General features: G+C 36.5%; 1 protein-coding gene across 2 annotated transcripts in view; it reads right to left on the bottom strand.

The window, feature by feature from the left end:
* Positions 1-2,953: 2,953 nt before the first annotated feature.
* The window catches only part of LOC106088072 (uncharacterized), a 48,459-nt gene continuing 33,180 nt past the window's right edge, over positions 2,954-18,232 (bottom strand). The window contains exon 3 of one of the 2 annotated variants that reach the window (XM_013253372.2): positions 2,954-3,647. In XM_013253372.2, the coding sequence (XP_013108826.1) occupies positions 3,253-3,647 (395 nt within the window). In that variant the 3' untranslated portion in view covers positions 2,954-3,252. Of the gene's footprint in view, positions 3,648-4,072; positions 4,818-18,232 lie in introns of those variants that run through there. The other variant, XM_013253371.2, reaches the window with a different exon arrangement.

Here is an 18,232-nt window from a genome sequence, read left to right as displayed (position 1 = left end):
CTTGGTTTTCTTGTCCTTGCTAGACGGACACACAAATCGTAGTTGACATATTTCAATGTCTCGACACAAACAAATCACCACATTTACATAAAACTTATTAAGTCAATAATAACCATAGTAAAAATACCACAACAATATAAAATTAACATTGCAAAGGACAAAAGACAATGAATCCCAAATTTGCATAGATGTGCGGCATTTGTGGAATTCTAGAATAATTTTCATATATACAACATTTAATTTGGTAAATTTTTTTTTTTGAAAATTAATGTTCAAAATTTCCATCTCAAATGACATACTGGGAATTGTATTTTAAATTTTCATATTTTTCATGCATATCTAGGCTGTAAAAGGCCATACCACCACATTTGTATTCGTCCTTGTACATGATCAAAATATGGTCCGATCTGAACCATATTGTCGGTTTGGAAGTCAGGTTACTTAACACCATATCGGTTAAGTAATGCTTAAGACCCCTAATCGTCAGATCGGTCTATAAGGCAGATATGTAGAAATATGGTCCGATCTGGATCATATTTGGTTCCGATTTAGCTTGTTGAAGAACATATAAAAAAATGCCAATCTGTGCAAAATTTTAACTCAATATTCATAACAACTAACAGACGGCCAGACCGACGGACGGACGCACTGACATCGTTAAATCGTCTTAGAATTTTCCGACGATCAAGACTGTAGAACCAATAATTATGGCAAATGGAATGACTAAATGAATACATTCCTTATTATATGGAGATGGCAATAAAAAGGAATCCCACTCTCATGAATTTTTGTTTATGGATTTTCAAAAAAAAAAAGTCCACAATCCCTTGATGGGTAGCCAAACTTAAAAGTCACGCCTAAAAGCATGCTAAAGTATTTTATATGCTTTACGAAATCAAAGCCTTTCAAACTGTAATACTGTAATAGCATTTTGTGAATATCTTTCCAATAAACAAAGGTTAACAGTTTATGCGGACTATGATAGAATGGCCACCGTTTTGCAGAGATTAGCATGTCCGTCTATGATGTCGAACTAGCGGGCTCAAACCCAGACGAGAACATCGGAAAAAGTTTCAGAGGTAATTATCATCCCCTCACTCAATTTGGAAGCCACCTTAGCGAAGAGGTTAGCACATCCGCTTATGACGCTAAACGGCGAGAATATTACAAAAAATATTTCAGCGGTGGTTATTCCCTTAATACTGGCGTCATACTATGCCATTTGAAAAAATTATATGGCAGCCATGTAAAAACTTCTGCCAACAGAGGTGGGTCCGTCCGTGCACGCTAACGCTAATTAGTAGAGTCCGAACGGCGAGCGGCAGAGCGACAACTATTTTGGGAGAAGCTTCAACATGGCATAGTACCTCACAAATGGTGGCAGCGCTAGGAAGGGTCAACCACAGCTAAAAATTTTTTTCAATGTTCTCGCCAAGATTCGAACCCAATCGCTCAGCGTCATAGGCGGACATGCTAACCTCAGCGCATCCCCCTTAAAATGTGCTGGTTGCCGAAAGGAAAATTTCGGGCCATAAAAGGCGCATTTATTGTTCGATGTCACCAAAATTTGGAACAGTGAGTTGTGTTACGCTCCTCGACGTCTTTCTGCAATTTAGCTCAGATCGGTCCAGATTTTGATATAGCTTCCATATAGACCGATCTCTCGATTTAAGATCTTGGGGCCATAAAAGACGCACTTATTGTCCGATGTCGTCAAAATTTTGGACAGTGTGTTATGTTAAGCCCCTAGACATCTTTTTGTAATTTGGCTCAGATCGGTCCAGATTTTGATATAGCTGCCATATAGACCGATCTCTCGATTTAAGGTCTTGGGCCCATAAAAGGCGAATTTATTATCCGATAACGCCAAAATTTGGGACAGTGGGTTGTTTTAGTCCCTTCGACAGCCCTCTTCAATTTGGCCCAGATCGGTCCAGATTTGGATATATCTGCCATATAGACCCATCTCTCGATTAAAGGTTTTGTGCCCATAAAAGGCGCATTTATTGTCCGATTTCGCTGAAATTTGGAAAAGTGAGTTAAGTTAGGCCCCTGGACATCTTTCTGCAATTTGGGCCAGATCGGTTCAGATTTGGCTATAGCTGCCATATAGACCGATCTCTCGATTTAAGTACTTGGGCCCATAAAAGGCGTATTAATTGTCCGATTTCGCAGAAATTTGGGACAGTGAGTAGCGTAAGGCTCTTTAACAACTTGCTGCAATATGGCCCAAATCGGTTCAGTTTTAGATATAGCTGCCATATAGACCGATCTCTCGGTTTAAGGTTTTGGGCCCATAAAAGGCGCATTTATTATCCGATTTCCCTGAAATTTGACACAGTGACTTATGTTAGGCTTTGCGACATCCGGTTCAGATCGGTCTATATTTCGGTATGGCTACCAAAAAGACCAATATTTAGTTCTTCTAAATTGAACAATTGAACCGTGTCGTTTTGGTCCAAATTGGACCATATTTCGATAAAGCTGCTATGCATTTTTCACCGGCTTATGACGTAAAGTGGTTTTCACATATACCCGATGTGGTGCGTATCCAAAGTTCAGCCCGGCCGAACTTAATGCCTTTTTTTCTTGTTTTTGCTGCGTAGGTCATTTCTGCACAACATTTGTAGGTTTAACCATCAATATTGCACAATTGCAATTTATAATCCATTTTAAACATGGTAATGCCATGGTAAAGAAAGAACATTAAAATAGCATTACGCCATTTGGATAACAATTGTTATTCCTTGCACTAACAAATGCGCAGAAAGACACACAACGAATTGCCAGAAAATTCATGAATGCTTTCTGGGAAATTCTTATGAATAGAGCATCTCATTATTATGCACCCCACACAAAATTTAGCGCATTGCTGGAGCAAAAATAAAGAAAATTTCTAAACTAAAACACAAAACTAAAACCCATTGTCAAAGCAAAAAATATTGGCGAATAATTATTTTTCAATTTTGTTGAACTTTATTGCAAAACTTAGTAAAAGTATACATTATTGGTATGTCAAAAGAGGTGAGAGTTTAACTTAAAATTAAAACTAACAGCTTAGTATTTTCATTTTAGGAGTTATAATTACTATTGGACAAAATATAGAGATAGAGACAATGTTGGGAAAATAACATTAAAAAATATATATAAGAAAATTAAACAAAAAATATTCTACCCATGGTAGCATGCCTTGATTGTGGATCTATAAAACAGATCCCCGCGGCCACACCAAGGCCATCAAGGCAGATTAACTCAGTTTCTATGTAATACTGTGGCCAGGACTGCACTCAAGCCTGTCACTCCCAATATGGTCCATTTGGAATTGGCTATGGACTGGCTGCCATTGCAGCCATCTTCGTCACAGGCACAGATCGTTTGTTGATAGCCCTCATTGTCGGCACTCACACAGCTGAGGCCTGTATCAGTCTGCATTTTTTCACGCATATAGCCACATTCCCGAATTATGCGCTGTTCACGGGTCACTTCGACCTTCAAGACAGTCTTGCGGCAGAAGGGCTCTTTACCATTTTCCATAACGCACTCCTTGAGAAATTGATCATCGCGTTTATCGCCTGGTGTGGTCAGTTTTAGATTGATGCAGTCTTCTTCCTTGTGTGAGTTGCATTGATGACAACGTAGGGCATGTGCTGAAAAAAACAGTGGGACAGACAGAGAGAAATTAGTTATAGAAATGGTTTGTATAGAAGGATTTTTAATGGTTTAACACAAAAGACAAATTAGGCAAAGCCCACTAACACTCATAACGTTTAAGGATAAATTTTTGCAAAACTGCAATTTATAACCAATTTTTAATTTGGAAATGCCATAGACGAGAAGGAACATTAAAATAGCATAACAATTCGTATTCTTTACACCAAGACATGCAAAGAAGGACACACAACGAATTCCTAGAAAATCATGAAAGCCTGTAAAATTCTTATGAATTTTTAGCCTCATGCGTGGGGAGCAAAAAATCGGAAAATTTCAAAACTCCAATAAAATAATGCAAAAAAATTAGCCAATATTTTTTTTTTTTTTTAAATTTTGTAAAACTTTATTGCAAAACTTAGTTAAAGTATTAATTTTTGGTATGTCTATAGAGATGAGAGTTTTACTTAATATAATTAACAGCTTACGGCCGTATTCACAAAACTTAACAAAGCCTTTAAATAGGTTTATATGACAGTTTTATAAACGAAATCTATCAAATAAACCAATTTTAAGACTATATTAAGTTTTGTGAATAACGGTGTTAGTATTTTCATTAGTATATTGAACAATATATAAAGATAGACACAATACTACGAAAATAACAAAACAAAAAAATAATAAATTCGTTCCCCATGCTGGGTAGCATGACTTAATGGCGGATCTGCAAAACCATTCCCCACTGTCCCCACTAAGGCAGTTTGGTAGATTAACTCAATTTCTATGCAATATTGTGGCAATTGCTACACTCATGGCTGTCACTCCCAATACATTCCATTTGGATTTGGCCAAGCTTTGGCTACCATTGCAGCCATCTTCGTCACAGGCACAGATGGTTTGGATATAGCCCTCATTGTCGGAATTGAAGCAGCTGATGCCATTCTCAGTTTGAATTCTATCACGCATCCAGCCACATTCACGTATAATGCGCTCTTCACCAGTCGCTTCGATTTTCAACACAGTTTTGCGGCAGAAGGGCTGTTGACCATTTTGAACAACGCACTCTTTGAGAAATTGATTATCGCGGAGTTCGCCTGGAGTACTCAATTGTAATTTGATGCAGTCCTCTTCCTTGTGTGAGTTACATTGGTGGCAACGTAGAGCATTGACTGTAAAGAGAGAGAGAGACAATAATTTTGGAAATATAGTAAGGGAAAAGCTAAAGTGGGGCTGAAAATTCGATGTACCCTCATAGATGGCTGATAACCGCAAATACTTTTAGTATTTGATTTTGCTGATATGACAGACATGCATGCAACGTGCTAAAACTTTGCTGAAAATGTCTGCTGCTCAATTGATGAAGGGACAGAAACAAAAATCACGCATTTTATGAATAGAGTTAATAAAGTGTTGCCAATGTTAGGATTTTATGAACGCTGTTCATAAATTTTATGAACGCTATACATTAAACAATAGTTAATGGGTTTTTACAAGGGAGAGAGAGAATATTGATATGTGATCATGGTATACATGTACTTCCAGAATGGTAAAATATGAACTGATTCATGCAGAAGAAATATCACGCATTTTATGAATGGTGTTCATAAAGTGTTGCCAATGTTCGGATTTTATGAACGCTGTTCGTAAATTTTATGAACGGTGTACATAAAACAACAGCTAAAGGGTTTTTACAAGAGAGAGAGAATAAAGATATGCGAACGCGTGTCTTATGAATATCACGCATTTTATGAATAGTGTTCATAAAGTGTTGCCAATGTTCGAATTTTATGAACGCTGTTCATAAATTGTATGAACGCTGTACATAAAACAATAGGTAATGGGTTTTTACAAGAGAGAGAGAGAATATAGATATGTGATCATAGTATACATGTACTTCCAGAATGGTAAAATATGAACTGATTCATGCAGAAGGAATATCACACATTTTATGAATGGTGTTCATAAAGTGTTGCCAATGTTCGGATTTTATGAACGCTGTTCGTAAATTTTATGAACGGTGTACATAAAACAACAGCTAAAGGGTTTTTACAAGAGAGAGAGAATAAAAATATGCGAACGCGTACATGGTATACATGCACATCCAGAATGGTAAAATATGAACCGATTCGTGCAAAAAAAATATCACGCATTTTATGAATCGTGTTCATAAAGTGTTGCCAATGTTCGGATTTTATGAACGCTGTTCATAAATTTTATGAATGCTGTCCATAAAACAATAGCTTATGGGTTTTTACAAGAGAGAGAGAGAGAATATAGATATGCGAACGCGTACTTCCGGAATGGTAAAATATGAACTGATTCGTGCAGAAAAATATCACGCATTTTGCGCCCAAGCCCATGGTTTTTGCTATAGACATTTTGTGAATAGTGTTCACAAAGTTTTGCCAATGTTCGGATTTTATGAACGGTGTTCATAAATTTTATGAACGCTGTTCATAAAACAATAGCTTATGGGTTTTTACAATAGAGAGAATATAGATATGCGAACGCGTACATGGTATTCATGTACTTCCAGAATGTACTCAAAATATGAACTGATTCGTGCATTTAAGAAAGCAAATTATTCTGCTCTTCGTAGTGCTTCCTCCCCAGTCCCGAAGCAGTCAATATTTTTATACGAAAAAGCACGTTGGGTTGAGCTCAATGGATTCTTTCAGCACTTGAATTGGAAACTATGATTTTTAGATGACGTTATAAATGCTACTGAAATGAGTGAGAAGATAATTTTAAATGGAATGAGAAGATTTATTTTCAACAAAACAATTGAGAAAACGATTAAAAAATAAAATAAATTATAGTTTGTCACCTGTCACTAAAAACAATGTAGACAAGATTGTAGACAATTTGGTGACAATGTGACATATGTAGTAGACAAAAGTGGTGACTTGGGGACACTTAACCTACAGGGAAATTTCAATTTTGTTTTGTTGTCAATCAGTGATACACCAAAAAGGGCAAAGTACAGAACCTGTGTTCTTTTTTGCTCTCTTGTTGAACAAATTCTCACATATGTGTTCTCTCAACAAGAGATCAAACAAGTAAGAGCGTGCCGAGTTCGGCCGGGCCGACGATTGAAGGCCAGAGGACTGCCTTCAACAAACTTGGTAAACCTGAAGCCCTTCGGGTCGACGCAGTTAAGAGCGTGGGCTACGAACGCGAAACGTGAACAGCGGCAAACTTCTCACATATCAATGAGTGCACTCCGATTCAAGTTTAAGCTCAATGATAAAGGACCTCCTTTTTATGGCCGAGTCCGAACGGCGTGCCGCAGTGCGACACCTCTTTGGAGAGAAGTTTTACATGGCAAAGTACCCCACAAATGTTGCCAGCATTAGGAGGGGAAAACCACCGCTAAAAATTTTTATCTGATAGTCTCGCCAGGATTCGAAACCAGGCGTTCAGCGTCTTAGGCGGACATGCTAACCTCTGCGTAACGGTGGCCTCCAGGGTGTCATGGTCGGCAGGGCGACGAAAAGCCTTGGGGAAGATGCGGATTGTGAAAAGACGAGGCAATTACTGAAAGGAAGCAAGCAAGAGGTCAGTAAAGCTATCGGTTTCATAATAGGACACATAGGACTACGAGCACACTTATACCTAATCGGTGTGGCAAGTGATAACATGTATAGGGCATGCGGGGAAGATTATGAGACGTTCGAGCAGTTCCTATGTCATTACCCGGCTTTCGCGGTTAACAGACAGCGGAACTTAGGTGTGGACGCAATACCAAGTCGTAAACCAATTAAAGGGCGTGGTATGGAAAACAATTAGGGATTTGCTAAGCACCACGAAATTCCAGCTTTTATTTTCTTTTTCGAGGTTAGGTTAGGGGGTGGGCTTATATCCTCATCCTCTTTTCAACCTAACCTAAACTCTTATGGCAGGTTAACGCTTTTTAGTTTTTATAGCCACCACCGAAGGATGGGGGTATATTAATTTTGTCAATCCGTTGGCAACACATCGAAATATCCATTTCCGACCCTATAAAGTATATATATTCTTGATCAGCGTAAAAATCTAAGACGATCTAGACATGTCCGTCCGTCTGTCCGTCTGTCTGTTGAAATCACGCTACAGTCTTTAAAAATAGAGATATTGAGGTGAAACTTTGCACAGATTGTTTTTTTTTTTTTGTCCATAAGCAGGTTAAGTTCGGAGATGGGCTATATCGGACTATATCTTGATATAGCCCCCATATAGACCGATCCTCCGATTTAGGGTCTTAGGCCCATAAAAGCCTCATTTATTATCCGATTTTGCTGAAATTTGGGACAGTGAGTTGTGTTAGGCCCTTCGACATCATCCGTCAATTTGGCCCAGATCGGTCCAAATTTGGATATAGCTGCCATATAGACCGATCCTCCGATTTAGGGTCTTAGGCCCATAAAAGCCACATTTATTATCCGATTTTGCTGAAATTTGGGACAGTGAGTTGTGTTAGACCCTTCGACATCCTCCGTCAATTTGGCTCTGATCGATCTAAATTTGGATATAGCTGCCATATAGACCGATCCTCCGATTTAAGGTCTTAGTCCCATAAAAGCCACATTTATTATCCGATTTTGCTGAAATATGGGACAGTGAGTTACGTTGGGCCCTTCGACATCCTCCGTCAATTTGGCCCACATCGGTCCAGATTTGGATATAGCTGCCATATAGACCGATCCTCCGATTTAGGGTCTTAGGCCCATAAAAGCCACATTTATTATCCAAGTTTGCTGAAATTTGGGACAGTGAGTTGTGTTAAGCTCTTCGACATCTTTCGTCAATTTGGCTCAGATCGGTCCAGATTTGGATATAGCTGCCATATAGACCGATCCTCCGATTTAGGAACTTAGGTCCATAAAAGCCACATTTATTATCCGATTTTGCTGAAATTTGGGACAGTGAGTTGTGTTAGGCCCTTCGACATCATTTGTGAATTTGGCTCAGATCGGTTCAGATTTGGATATAGCTGTCATATAGACCGATCCTCCGATTTAGGGTCTTAGGCCTATAAAAGCCACATTTATTGTCCGATGTTGCCGAAATTTGGGACAGTGAGTTATATTAAGCCCCTCGACATACTTCTGCATTATGGCACAGATCGGTCCAGATTTGGATATATCTGCCATATAGACCGATCTCTCGGTTTTAGGGCAATAAAAAGTGCATTTATTGCCCGATGTCGCCGCAATTTGGAGCAGTGAGTTGTGTTTGTTTGGCCCAAATCGGTCCAGATTTGGATATTGCTGCCATATAGACCGATCTCTCGGTTTTAGGTTTTGGGTCCATAAAAGGCGCATTTATTATCCGATGTTGACGAAATTTGGTACAGAGAGTTTAGCCCCTCCACATATTTCTGCAATTTGGTCTAGATCGATGAAGATTTGCATATAGCTGCCATATAGACCGATATCTCCATTTAAAGTCTTGGCCCCAAATAAAGGGCATTTATAATCATAAGACTTAAGGTATGGAATTTTCACCGGATTTTGATGAAACGTGGTTTACATATATACCCGAGGTGGTGGGTATCCAAAGTTCGGCCCGGCCGAACTTAACACCTTTTAATTTTTTTTAATTTCCTTATTTGCCCCTTTCTGTCATATCTCTAGGGTAACCCTGCTCACAACCATTACATTGCACTTAACCAAACTGTATAGGGAAATTTCCATTCAAATTATCCCTCTAATCCATTTCTGCCATTTCATGGTCACTTGGAAGGAAAAACTCTACCAATATAGCCTGAAATATCATTTAATTTAATTTGTTGCAAATTGTGAGAAATTCACAACAAAATGTTGAATGCAACAACGAGTATCAATGCAAAAAAAATACGCACACTCAAACAAAAAAACCATTTCAGTTTAATGCCAAGAAATGAAAAATAATTTATCACCCAAGTGGCGCCAATGAGGTGCGTAACGCGTTTTTACCCCCCAACTCCAGAACATTGGGTTGGGAGGACTAGAGCTTTATCCTTGCTTTGGTGTTGAGAAAGATATCATACACAAAGAAAAATGCGAAATACACAGCTACAAAGTTGCAGGAAACGAATTTTGTATTTTCGATGGGTGATATGTATGTATCATCCATTGTTCACTCCATGTACATTTGGAATTTTATTTTCTCCATCTCTTTGATGGCAACTCAATTTGGAAAGTTTATGGCCACACTTGAAGGACAACATCAACAACAAGCGCCACCATCCCGCCATCACCACTGTGGCAGTGTTGGTTTAATTATTCCAAAAGCAAAAAAATATTTATAATCGCTATAATGGCGTTGTGATAAATTACATTTGGCAGAAAATTAAATAAATAAAATTTATGTGCATGCATAAGTGTTAGCACCCTATGTGGTTTCTATGGATGTCGCACTTACATGCATATGTATATAGAAAAAAAAAATATGAAATAATAAATTAAATGAAAATTTATTTAAATTCATGGAACAGATTATGACACAACATGATACTAATTTATAAGCAGATATTAATTTATTAACAAAACTTTAAGCCAGTAGCTTCCTTACAAGGAAATATTTAAAGGCAATCAATCAAAATTTGGTTTTTTGGTTTTAATTGAAGTGACAAGTTGTATTAGAGTTTCTCTCATATGTATATACAGTGTGATATACAAAGCTCATCGAAATTGAACCCAACATCATCCGTTAACCGACTACAAATAATGGCTGGATAAATGCTTATTGGCCCTGCTAAATCACATATCTCCGAAAATTGAATGAAACTAACCCCTGTTAACTATTTGTACTATATCTTGACAACATATACCCCCTACCTGTGAATTATGGGCTCGATCTTCCAAATTATCTTCTCTTAGAATAGATGTTATACAACCTTTGGATCATTTATGATGGTGGGTATGCAAATATTTAAACAGCTTCACACTTGTGTATGTAGATCATGATTACAATCAGTGTTGCCGTCTTTGGTAGGTTTTTATTCTCTTGGTAGGTCGGCAGGCTGTCCTCAATTTTGGGTAGGTTTTTCCAACATATAAATATCAACTTAATTGCTTAAAAAATTGCCGCGGATAACTCAAAATTATTTCACTTCTTGTCGATTTTGCACAGAAATAACAACTCTGAGAAAAAATCAACTACCTAATTTTTATGTGAAACTTTAAAGTCTCAACGAATTTTAGTATTGAATTGAAGCTTTATTTGTTGAAGTAGGTTTGTAGAGCCTTGACACATAAAATAATTGATTTTTTTGGATTTTCAACAAATTATTATGTTGAGTTAGTTGTTGAAATACGCGTACTGCCATGTAGCCTCCCATGCCATTAAGTACTGGCGAACCCAGCATACGATCCCCCGGCCGGTCAAAAATTTTGTATACCCACCACCATGGGATGGGGGTGTACTAATCTAGTCATTCTGTTTGTAACACCTTGAAATATTTATCTGAGACCTCATATAGTCTGGATCGTCTCGACATTCTGGTTCGATCAAGCCATGTCCGTCCGTCCGTCCGTCGAAATCACGCATAAAGCTGATTTCTTGAGTCCCTGGAAAACACAATTTTCATCCAACTTGACTGAAATTTTGCTTGCGGTGTTCTGTTATAACCTCCAACAACTGTGCTAAGTACGGTCCAAATCGGTCTATAACCTGATATAGCTCCCATATAAACCGATCTCCCGATTTGATTTTTGAGCCCCTGGAAGCCGAAATTTTTCTCCGACTTGGCTGAAATTTTGCTTGTGGTGTTCTGTTATGACTTCCAACAACTGTGGCAAGTGCGGCCCGAATCGGTCTATATCCTGATATAGCTCCCATATAAACCGATAGACTTCTTAAGCCCTTACAAGCCGCAATTTTTGTCCGATTTGGCTGGAATTTTGCACATTGTACTCTGTTACGACTTTCACCAACTGTGCCAAATACGACTTAAGTCAGTCTATAACCCGATATGATTCCCATGCAAACCGGTCTCTCGATTATCCTTGTTCGGTTCCTAGAAGCTTTAATTTTTGTTGGTTCGACTAAAGTTTGGTATGTAGAATAAAATTATGCCCTTCAACTTAATTTATTTTGTATAAATTTTTAGCAGAATCCATGGTGGTGGGTTCCCAAGATTCGGCCCGGCCGATGCGTTATGTATGGTTCAATAACCTGATATAGCTGCCATATAAACCTATCTGGGATCTTGACTTCTTGAGCCTCTATAGGGCGCATTTATTATCTGATTTGGATGAAATTTGTACAACATGACCTTCAACATACGTGTCTAATATGGTCTGAATCGGTCTGTAGCCTAATATAGCTCCCCTATAAAAAGATCTCCCTATTTTACTTTTTGAGCCCATAAAGGGTGCAATTTTTATTCGATTTGGCTGAAATTTTACACAATGACTTTTACTATGGTCTCCAACATTCATTTCATTATGGTTCGAATCTGACCATAACATGATTTAGCTCCAATAGCATAGCAATTATTTTCTTTTATCACTTCCTTTACTTTGTTTGCCTAAAAAGAGACACCGGGAACAGAACTCGACAAATGCGATCCATGGTGGAGGGTATAAAAGATTCAGCCCGGCCGAACTTAGCACGCTTTTACTTGTTTGTTTTGCTTATGGACACATTGTTGCTGTTGTTATATGTTGGCTTGCAAAGAGTGCCTTTCAACAACAAATTTGTACTTTGAGTCGTCGCAATTCAAAATAAATTGTTGTAGGAATATAAACAAATTTCGTGTTTGTTTTTTCGACAAAAGTTGTTTTTTTTTCAACATTATTCTTATGTGTGTGTGTGTATTCGTTAAGAATGCAGATTTTGAGTGGCCAAGTAGTGTTACATGGCTTCTCACTGCTTCAACATTTACTAAAGGGTGTAGGTTCTGATATTGACTGTAACTGGTACGAGTGTTAAGGGATCTCTTCCAAATTTCATAAATGCTGGGTAAGAAATGTGACTCTCGTGCATTCAAAATTCATCTGTTCAATGGCTTCAATCGGAAAATAGGGCTATATGGCAGCTGCAAACAAATATGTTCAGATCTGATACATACTCAGATGTTGAGGGCTGTATGCAACTTACGGTAACGGCAAAAATGGTGCAAAAATATGTCGACTTCGTGATCTCAAGATATAGGCCATACTTCAACTTTATGTAATAGAGTGATTTCAACAAACGGACGGTCGGACATGTCTATATCGTCTTTAAATATTGGATTGCCCAAAAAGTAATTGCGGATTTTTCATATAGTCGGCGTTGACAATTTTTTTCACAGCTTGTGACTCTGTAATTGCATTCTTTCTTCTGTCAGTTATCAGCTGTTACTTTTAGCTTGCTTTAGAAAAAAAAGTGTAAAAAAAGTATATTTGATTAGAATTCATTCTAAGTTTTATTAAAAATGCATTTACTTTCTTTTAAAAAGTCCGCAATTACTTTTTGGGCAACCCAATATAACGAATATCCCATATGTATATTTTGTATGGTTGAAAATGTAAAATTTAATGTGTTGCCAATGGAACAGTACAATGGCAAACTCTTCAGTGGTGTATATAGAAACATATACAACATTTTTGGCTGGTAGAACTTTGGTAGGCCTTGGTTGGATTTGGTAGGATTTTTCTTAAATTTTGGTAGGAAATAATTTTCTTGAGTGGCAACACTGATTACAATATAATATCTCTATTATTGCCACCTCAAATGTTACAAAAAATCCTCTGAAATTAAAGTTCTTAATCGACAATATTATCTATTTGTAACCACAATGTTCTACAATCAGTAACTGTCAGTTAACAATTAATAAATCTCGTTCATGTCACAATTAAGATAAACTGACTTCAATTTGCAGTGAGTCAAATGTTTATGAGAACATTATTGTTAGCTACTAACTTAGTTAGAAAAAAAAGGCTGGCCCAACAATGAAGCAAACATATTTAAACAGTGATAATAAACATTGATAAAACTTTAGAGTATGAATTAATAAAACGAAAATAAGTTACATTGTTAACGACTGCGACAATGAAACCTGGAGTAGTGTTAGGTTAGGTTGTAATCATAGTCTGTAATCAGAATCATTTAGAGAAATATTGTTCATACTGATACCATAGAAGCGACAAACCAAAACCTTTGGTGGGAATTGAAACCAAATCCCGCTTGCAGGCAATCCGCTATTTAAATCGCTATTTAAATTTACTTTTAATAGGTAAAAAAGTTTCTTTCTGGAACAATGATCTGTTTAGCGTAACCTAATCTGGCGCTCACTGTAAATATACGTGTCTAGTAGTTCAGTTAATGTTTCACTCCTCTTATCATAGGATTTTTTGTTTTAAGTATTAAGTTGATAACTATAAAGAGAATATTTAAAAATCTTCATAAAACTCTTCACCCAAATCTGTTTTCCTTGAACTAAATGAGTGCTCTAAAATTCTGTCAGGAAGCAAGTGTGTGATTTATATACAAACCTATCGAGGAAAGTAATAGAACATCAAAGACTGGTCTGTAAACCTTATATCGTCATTAGATATATAATGAAGTGTGGTAAAGAGTAGAATTCAATTTATTCTCAAGTAAAGGCAACTTGTCCATATTAAATATAAATCGGTGAAATCTCCATAACTTGGGCCGTACATAGGTAGGCCGCCGTATTTATATCGAATTAATCACAAAAATGTGTTTACAATGTGATTACGACACTAACCAAGTACAACATCTTTCATACTTGCTGTTCTTTTCAATGCACGAATTTTTCGTTGGCCGTCTATCCATCCCTCCGTTTTTCGAAAGCACGTTAACTTTCGAAGGGGTAATGCTAGGCGCTTGAAATTTTGATATAGCTGCCATATATAATCCATCTTGGGTCTTGACTTCTTAAGCCTCTAGAGAGAGCAATTTTTATCCGATTTGACTGAAAGTGTTTACGTGATGTTTTGGTATTACTTCCAACAACTGTGATAAGTATGGTACAATTCGAGGCATAACCTGATATAGCTGCCATATAAACCGATCTCCCAATTTGACTTTCTGAGCCTCTGAATGGGGCAATTCATTATTGATTTGCCTGAAATTTTTTAGGAACTTGATATAGCTCAAATATATTTGTCATTCAAAGAACTTGACAAAGGCGATCAATGTTGGAGGATATATAAGATTCGGCCTGTCTGAACTTAGCACGCTTTTACTTGTAGTAAAGGGTGATTTTTTAAGAGCTACAAAAAAGTTTTTCAAAAAAAAAAATTAAGAAAAATGGATGAAATCGATAGTACGGTTCATACAATTTAATGTTTGAAGATTATTTCATTATTTCCGCTTAGTGCAATTATGGCATACACTTTTCAACAATGCGTCAATTGAAGGGGGCTTATCTTTATAGACATGAGTTTTAACATTGCCCCACAAAAAATGGTCTAAAGGAGTTAAATCGCACGATGTAGGGGGTGAATTGACCGGTCCTCAACGTGAAATAAATTGTACGCCAAACTCGCCTCTCAATAAATATATTATTACGAGTGCTGTGTGGCATGTGGTAACGTCTTGTTGAAATCACATGTCATGCAAGTCTAGCTCTTGCATTTTGGGCAAAAAAAATTTGATATCATCTCACGGTAGCGCTCACCATTCACAGTTACATTACGATTCACATCAACTTTGAAGAAGTACGGTCCAATGATGCCACCAGCCCATAAACCGCACCAAACTGTGACTTTTTCTTGATGCATTGGTAGCTGTAATGCTTCTGGCTGATCTTCACTCCAAAATCGAAAATTCTGCTCTTAACAGAGCACGCATTTCGATAATAAAATTCAATTACTTGCAAGCGTTGTTCGTTTATAAAACGTTGTTGTTCGTTATAATAAATTATAGACTGAACTTCCGTGAAACAAAACACGAAAAGATAATAGCTAAAAAATCACTCTCTATTTTATTTTATTTTATTTTATTTTATTTTATTTTATTTTATTTTATTTTATTTTATTTTGTATTATTTTATTTTATTTTATTTTATTTTATTTTATTTTATTTTATTTTATTTTATTTTATTTTATTTTATTTTATTTTGTTTTATTTTATTTTATTTTATTTTATTTTATTTTATTTTATTTTATTTCAATTTATTTTATTTATTTATTTTATTTATTTCAGTTTATTTTACTCTCCCGCTAACAACCCCTTTATAAATGAAGCAGCAAACAACAGACTATTTAGCATGCAGACTGCTGACATTACAAACATTTTTTTTGCAAACTACTGCTCTAAAAGCAGCAAAATTAACTACTTACAGTCAGCAGACAGTGCCTGCTATTATAAGCAGATTTTTTTATATTAGTGTAGATTAGTATACACCCATCCTATAATGGTGGGTTCAATAACAGTTCAAATCGTTGTTTATGAGCTAAGATGTACATTGGTCAGTAAAACAATTGTACAAATGTCCCAACTATTCTCAAAAATAGTAAAAAGTTGTATAACTAATTTTTGATTTTGACTACTCCTTCTAGATGTTACAATTTCGAGACATATTCTTATATTTTTTTTTTATGCAAACGTTATATGAATTTGACTTGAATTAAAACATTCAGCTGAAAGTGCCTTGCGAAATCGTTTTCATTTCTCATATATATTTTTTTCTACCCTAATTTCATCAGCTGAATAGAATTTTTCTCTACAATTCACCACAAAAGTCAACCCTGACCACAAGTTTGAAATGTCCACTGAGATGGAAATCAATAATTACCCTTAACAAAACCCCATGAAATGCATAGCTTTTAATATCAATTACCACAGTTACTAATGAGAAGATTGATTCTTTCCATCACTGGGTTTTATATGAATGTTCACTTGTGCAATTAGTGTAAATTGTAACAGTGAAGAACATACACAAATAAAAGTTTGTGTGTGTTTCATACCGAATCGATATGAAAATGCAAATGAATGTCATATTTACATCGAATGAATGCCAAATCATTCGTTGAAATCGTTATGCGCAATAATTGCATTACATCGATGGACGCTATTATCTTTTAAAGTATAACATTTCATGTATAATTTTTATAGCCAACACCATAGGATTCATTTAGGCATTTCGTTTGCAACACATCGAAAAATTTATTGAATGGGACCCCATTTTTATACCCTCCACCATAGGATGGGGCTATACTTACTTCGTCATTCTGTTTGTAACACCTCGAAATATGAGTCTGAGACCCCATAAAGTATTAATTGGGTTGCCCAAAAAGTAATTGCGGATTTTTTAAAAGAAAGTAAATGCATTTTTAATAAAACTAAGAATGAACTTTATTCAAATATACTTTTTTTACACTAAATTTAACAGCTGATAACTGACAGAAGAAAGAATGCAATTACAGAGTCACAAGCTGTGAAAAAATTTGTCAACGCCAACTATATGAAAAATCCGCAATTACTTTTTGGGCAACCCAATATATTCTTGATCGTCATGCCATTTTAAGTAGATCTAGCCATATCCGTCCGCCCGTCCGTCCGTCTACCTGTCGAAAGCACGCTAACTTTCGAAGGTGTAAAGCTAGCCGCTTGAAATTTTACACAATTACTTCTTATTAGTGTAGGTCGGTTGGGATTGTAAATGGGCCAAATCGGTCCATGTTTTAATATCGCTGCCATATAAACCGATCTTGGGTCTTGACTTATTGCGCCTCTAGGGAGCACAATTCTCGTCCGATTTGACTGAAATTCTGCACTTAGTTGTTCAAATCGGTCTATGTTTTGATATAGCTGACATATAAACCGATCTTGGGTCTTGACTTCTTGAGCCTCTAGAGGGCGCAATTCTTGTCCGATTTGGCAGAAATTTTGCAAGTGGTGTTTTGGTAACACTTCCAACAACTGCGCTAAGTATGGTTCAAATCGGTCTATGTTTTGATATAGCTGACATATAAACCCATCTGGGGTCTTGGATTCTTGAGCCTCTAGAGGGCGCAATTCTCGTCCGATTTGACTGAACGTGGTGTTTTGGTATCACTACCAACAACTGCGCTAAGTATGGTTCAAATCGGTCTATATTTTGATATAGCTGCCATATAAACCGATCTTGAATCTTGACTTTCTGACCCTCTAGAGAGCGCAATTCTTGTCCGATTTGACTGAAATTTTGCACGTAGTGTGTTGCTAAGTTTGATTCAAATCGGTTCATAACCTTATATTGCTGCCATATAAACCAATCTGGAATCTTGACTTCTTGAGCCTCTAGAGGGCGCAATTCTCATCCGATTTGGCAGAAATTTTGTAGAATGGCTTCTCCCATGACCTTCAACATACGCATCTAATATGGTCTGAAACGATCAAGAGCTTGATACAGCTCCCATATAATTTTTTTTTTTATTAATATTTGGTCTTTAGGTAAAATTTTATAAAAAAAGTATCATTTTATCCAAATTTTTTATTTGTAGAAAATTTTATTGAAATTTAGTCTGCAGGAAATATTTTATTAAAATTTTTTCTTCAGAGCAAATCTTATTCAATTTGTATTTGTTTGTTTGTTTGTATGTTTGTTTGTGTGTTTGTTTGTCACAAGCACAGATTGTGTAGGTTGGTCTAGAAGGTAATATAGGCTATATAATTTGTTGATATC

This window comes from Stomoxys calcitrans, chromosome 3 (genome assembly GCF_963082655.1).
Source record: "Stomoxys calcitrans chromosome 3, idStoCalc2.1, whole genome shotgun sequence".
NCBI lineage: Eukaryota > Metazoa > Arthropoda > Insecta > Diptera > Muscidae > Stomoxys > Stomoxys calcitrans.
This window is presented reverse-complemented; position numbering and strand designations above follow the sequence as displayed.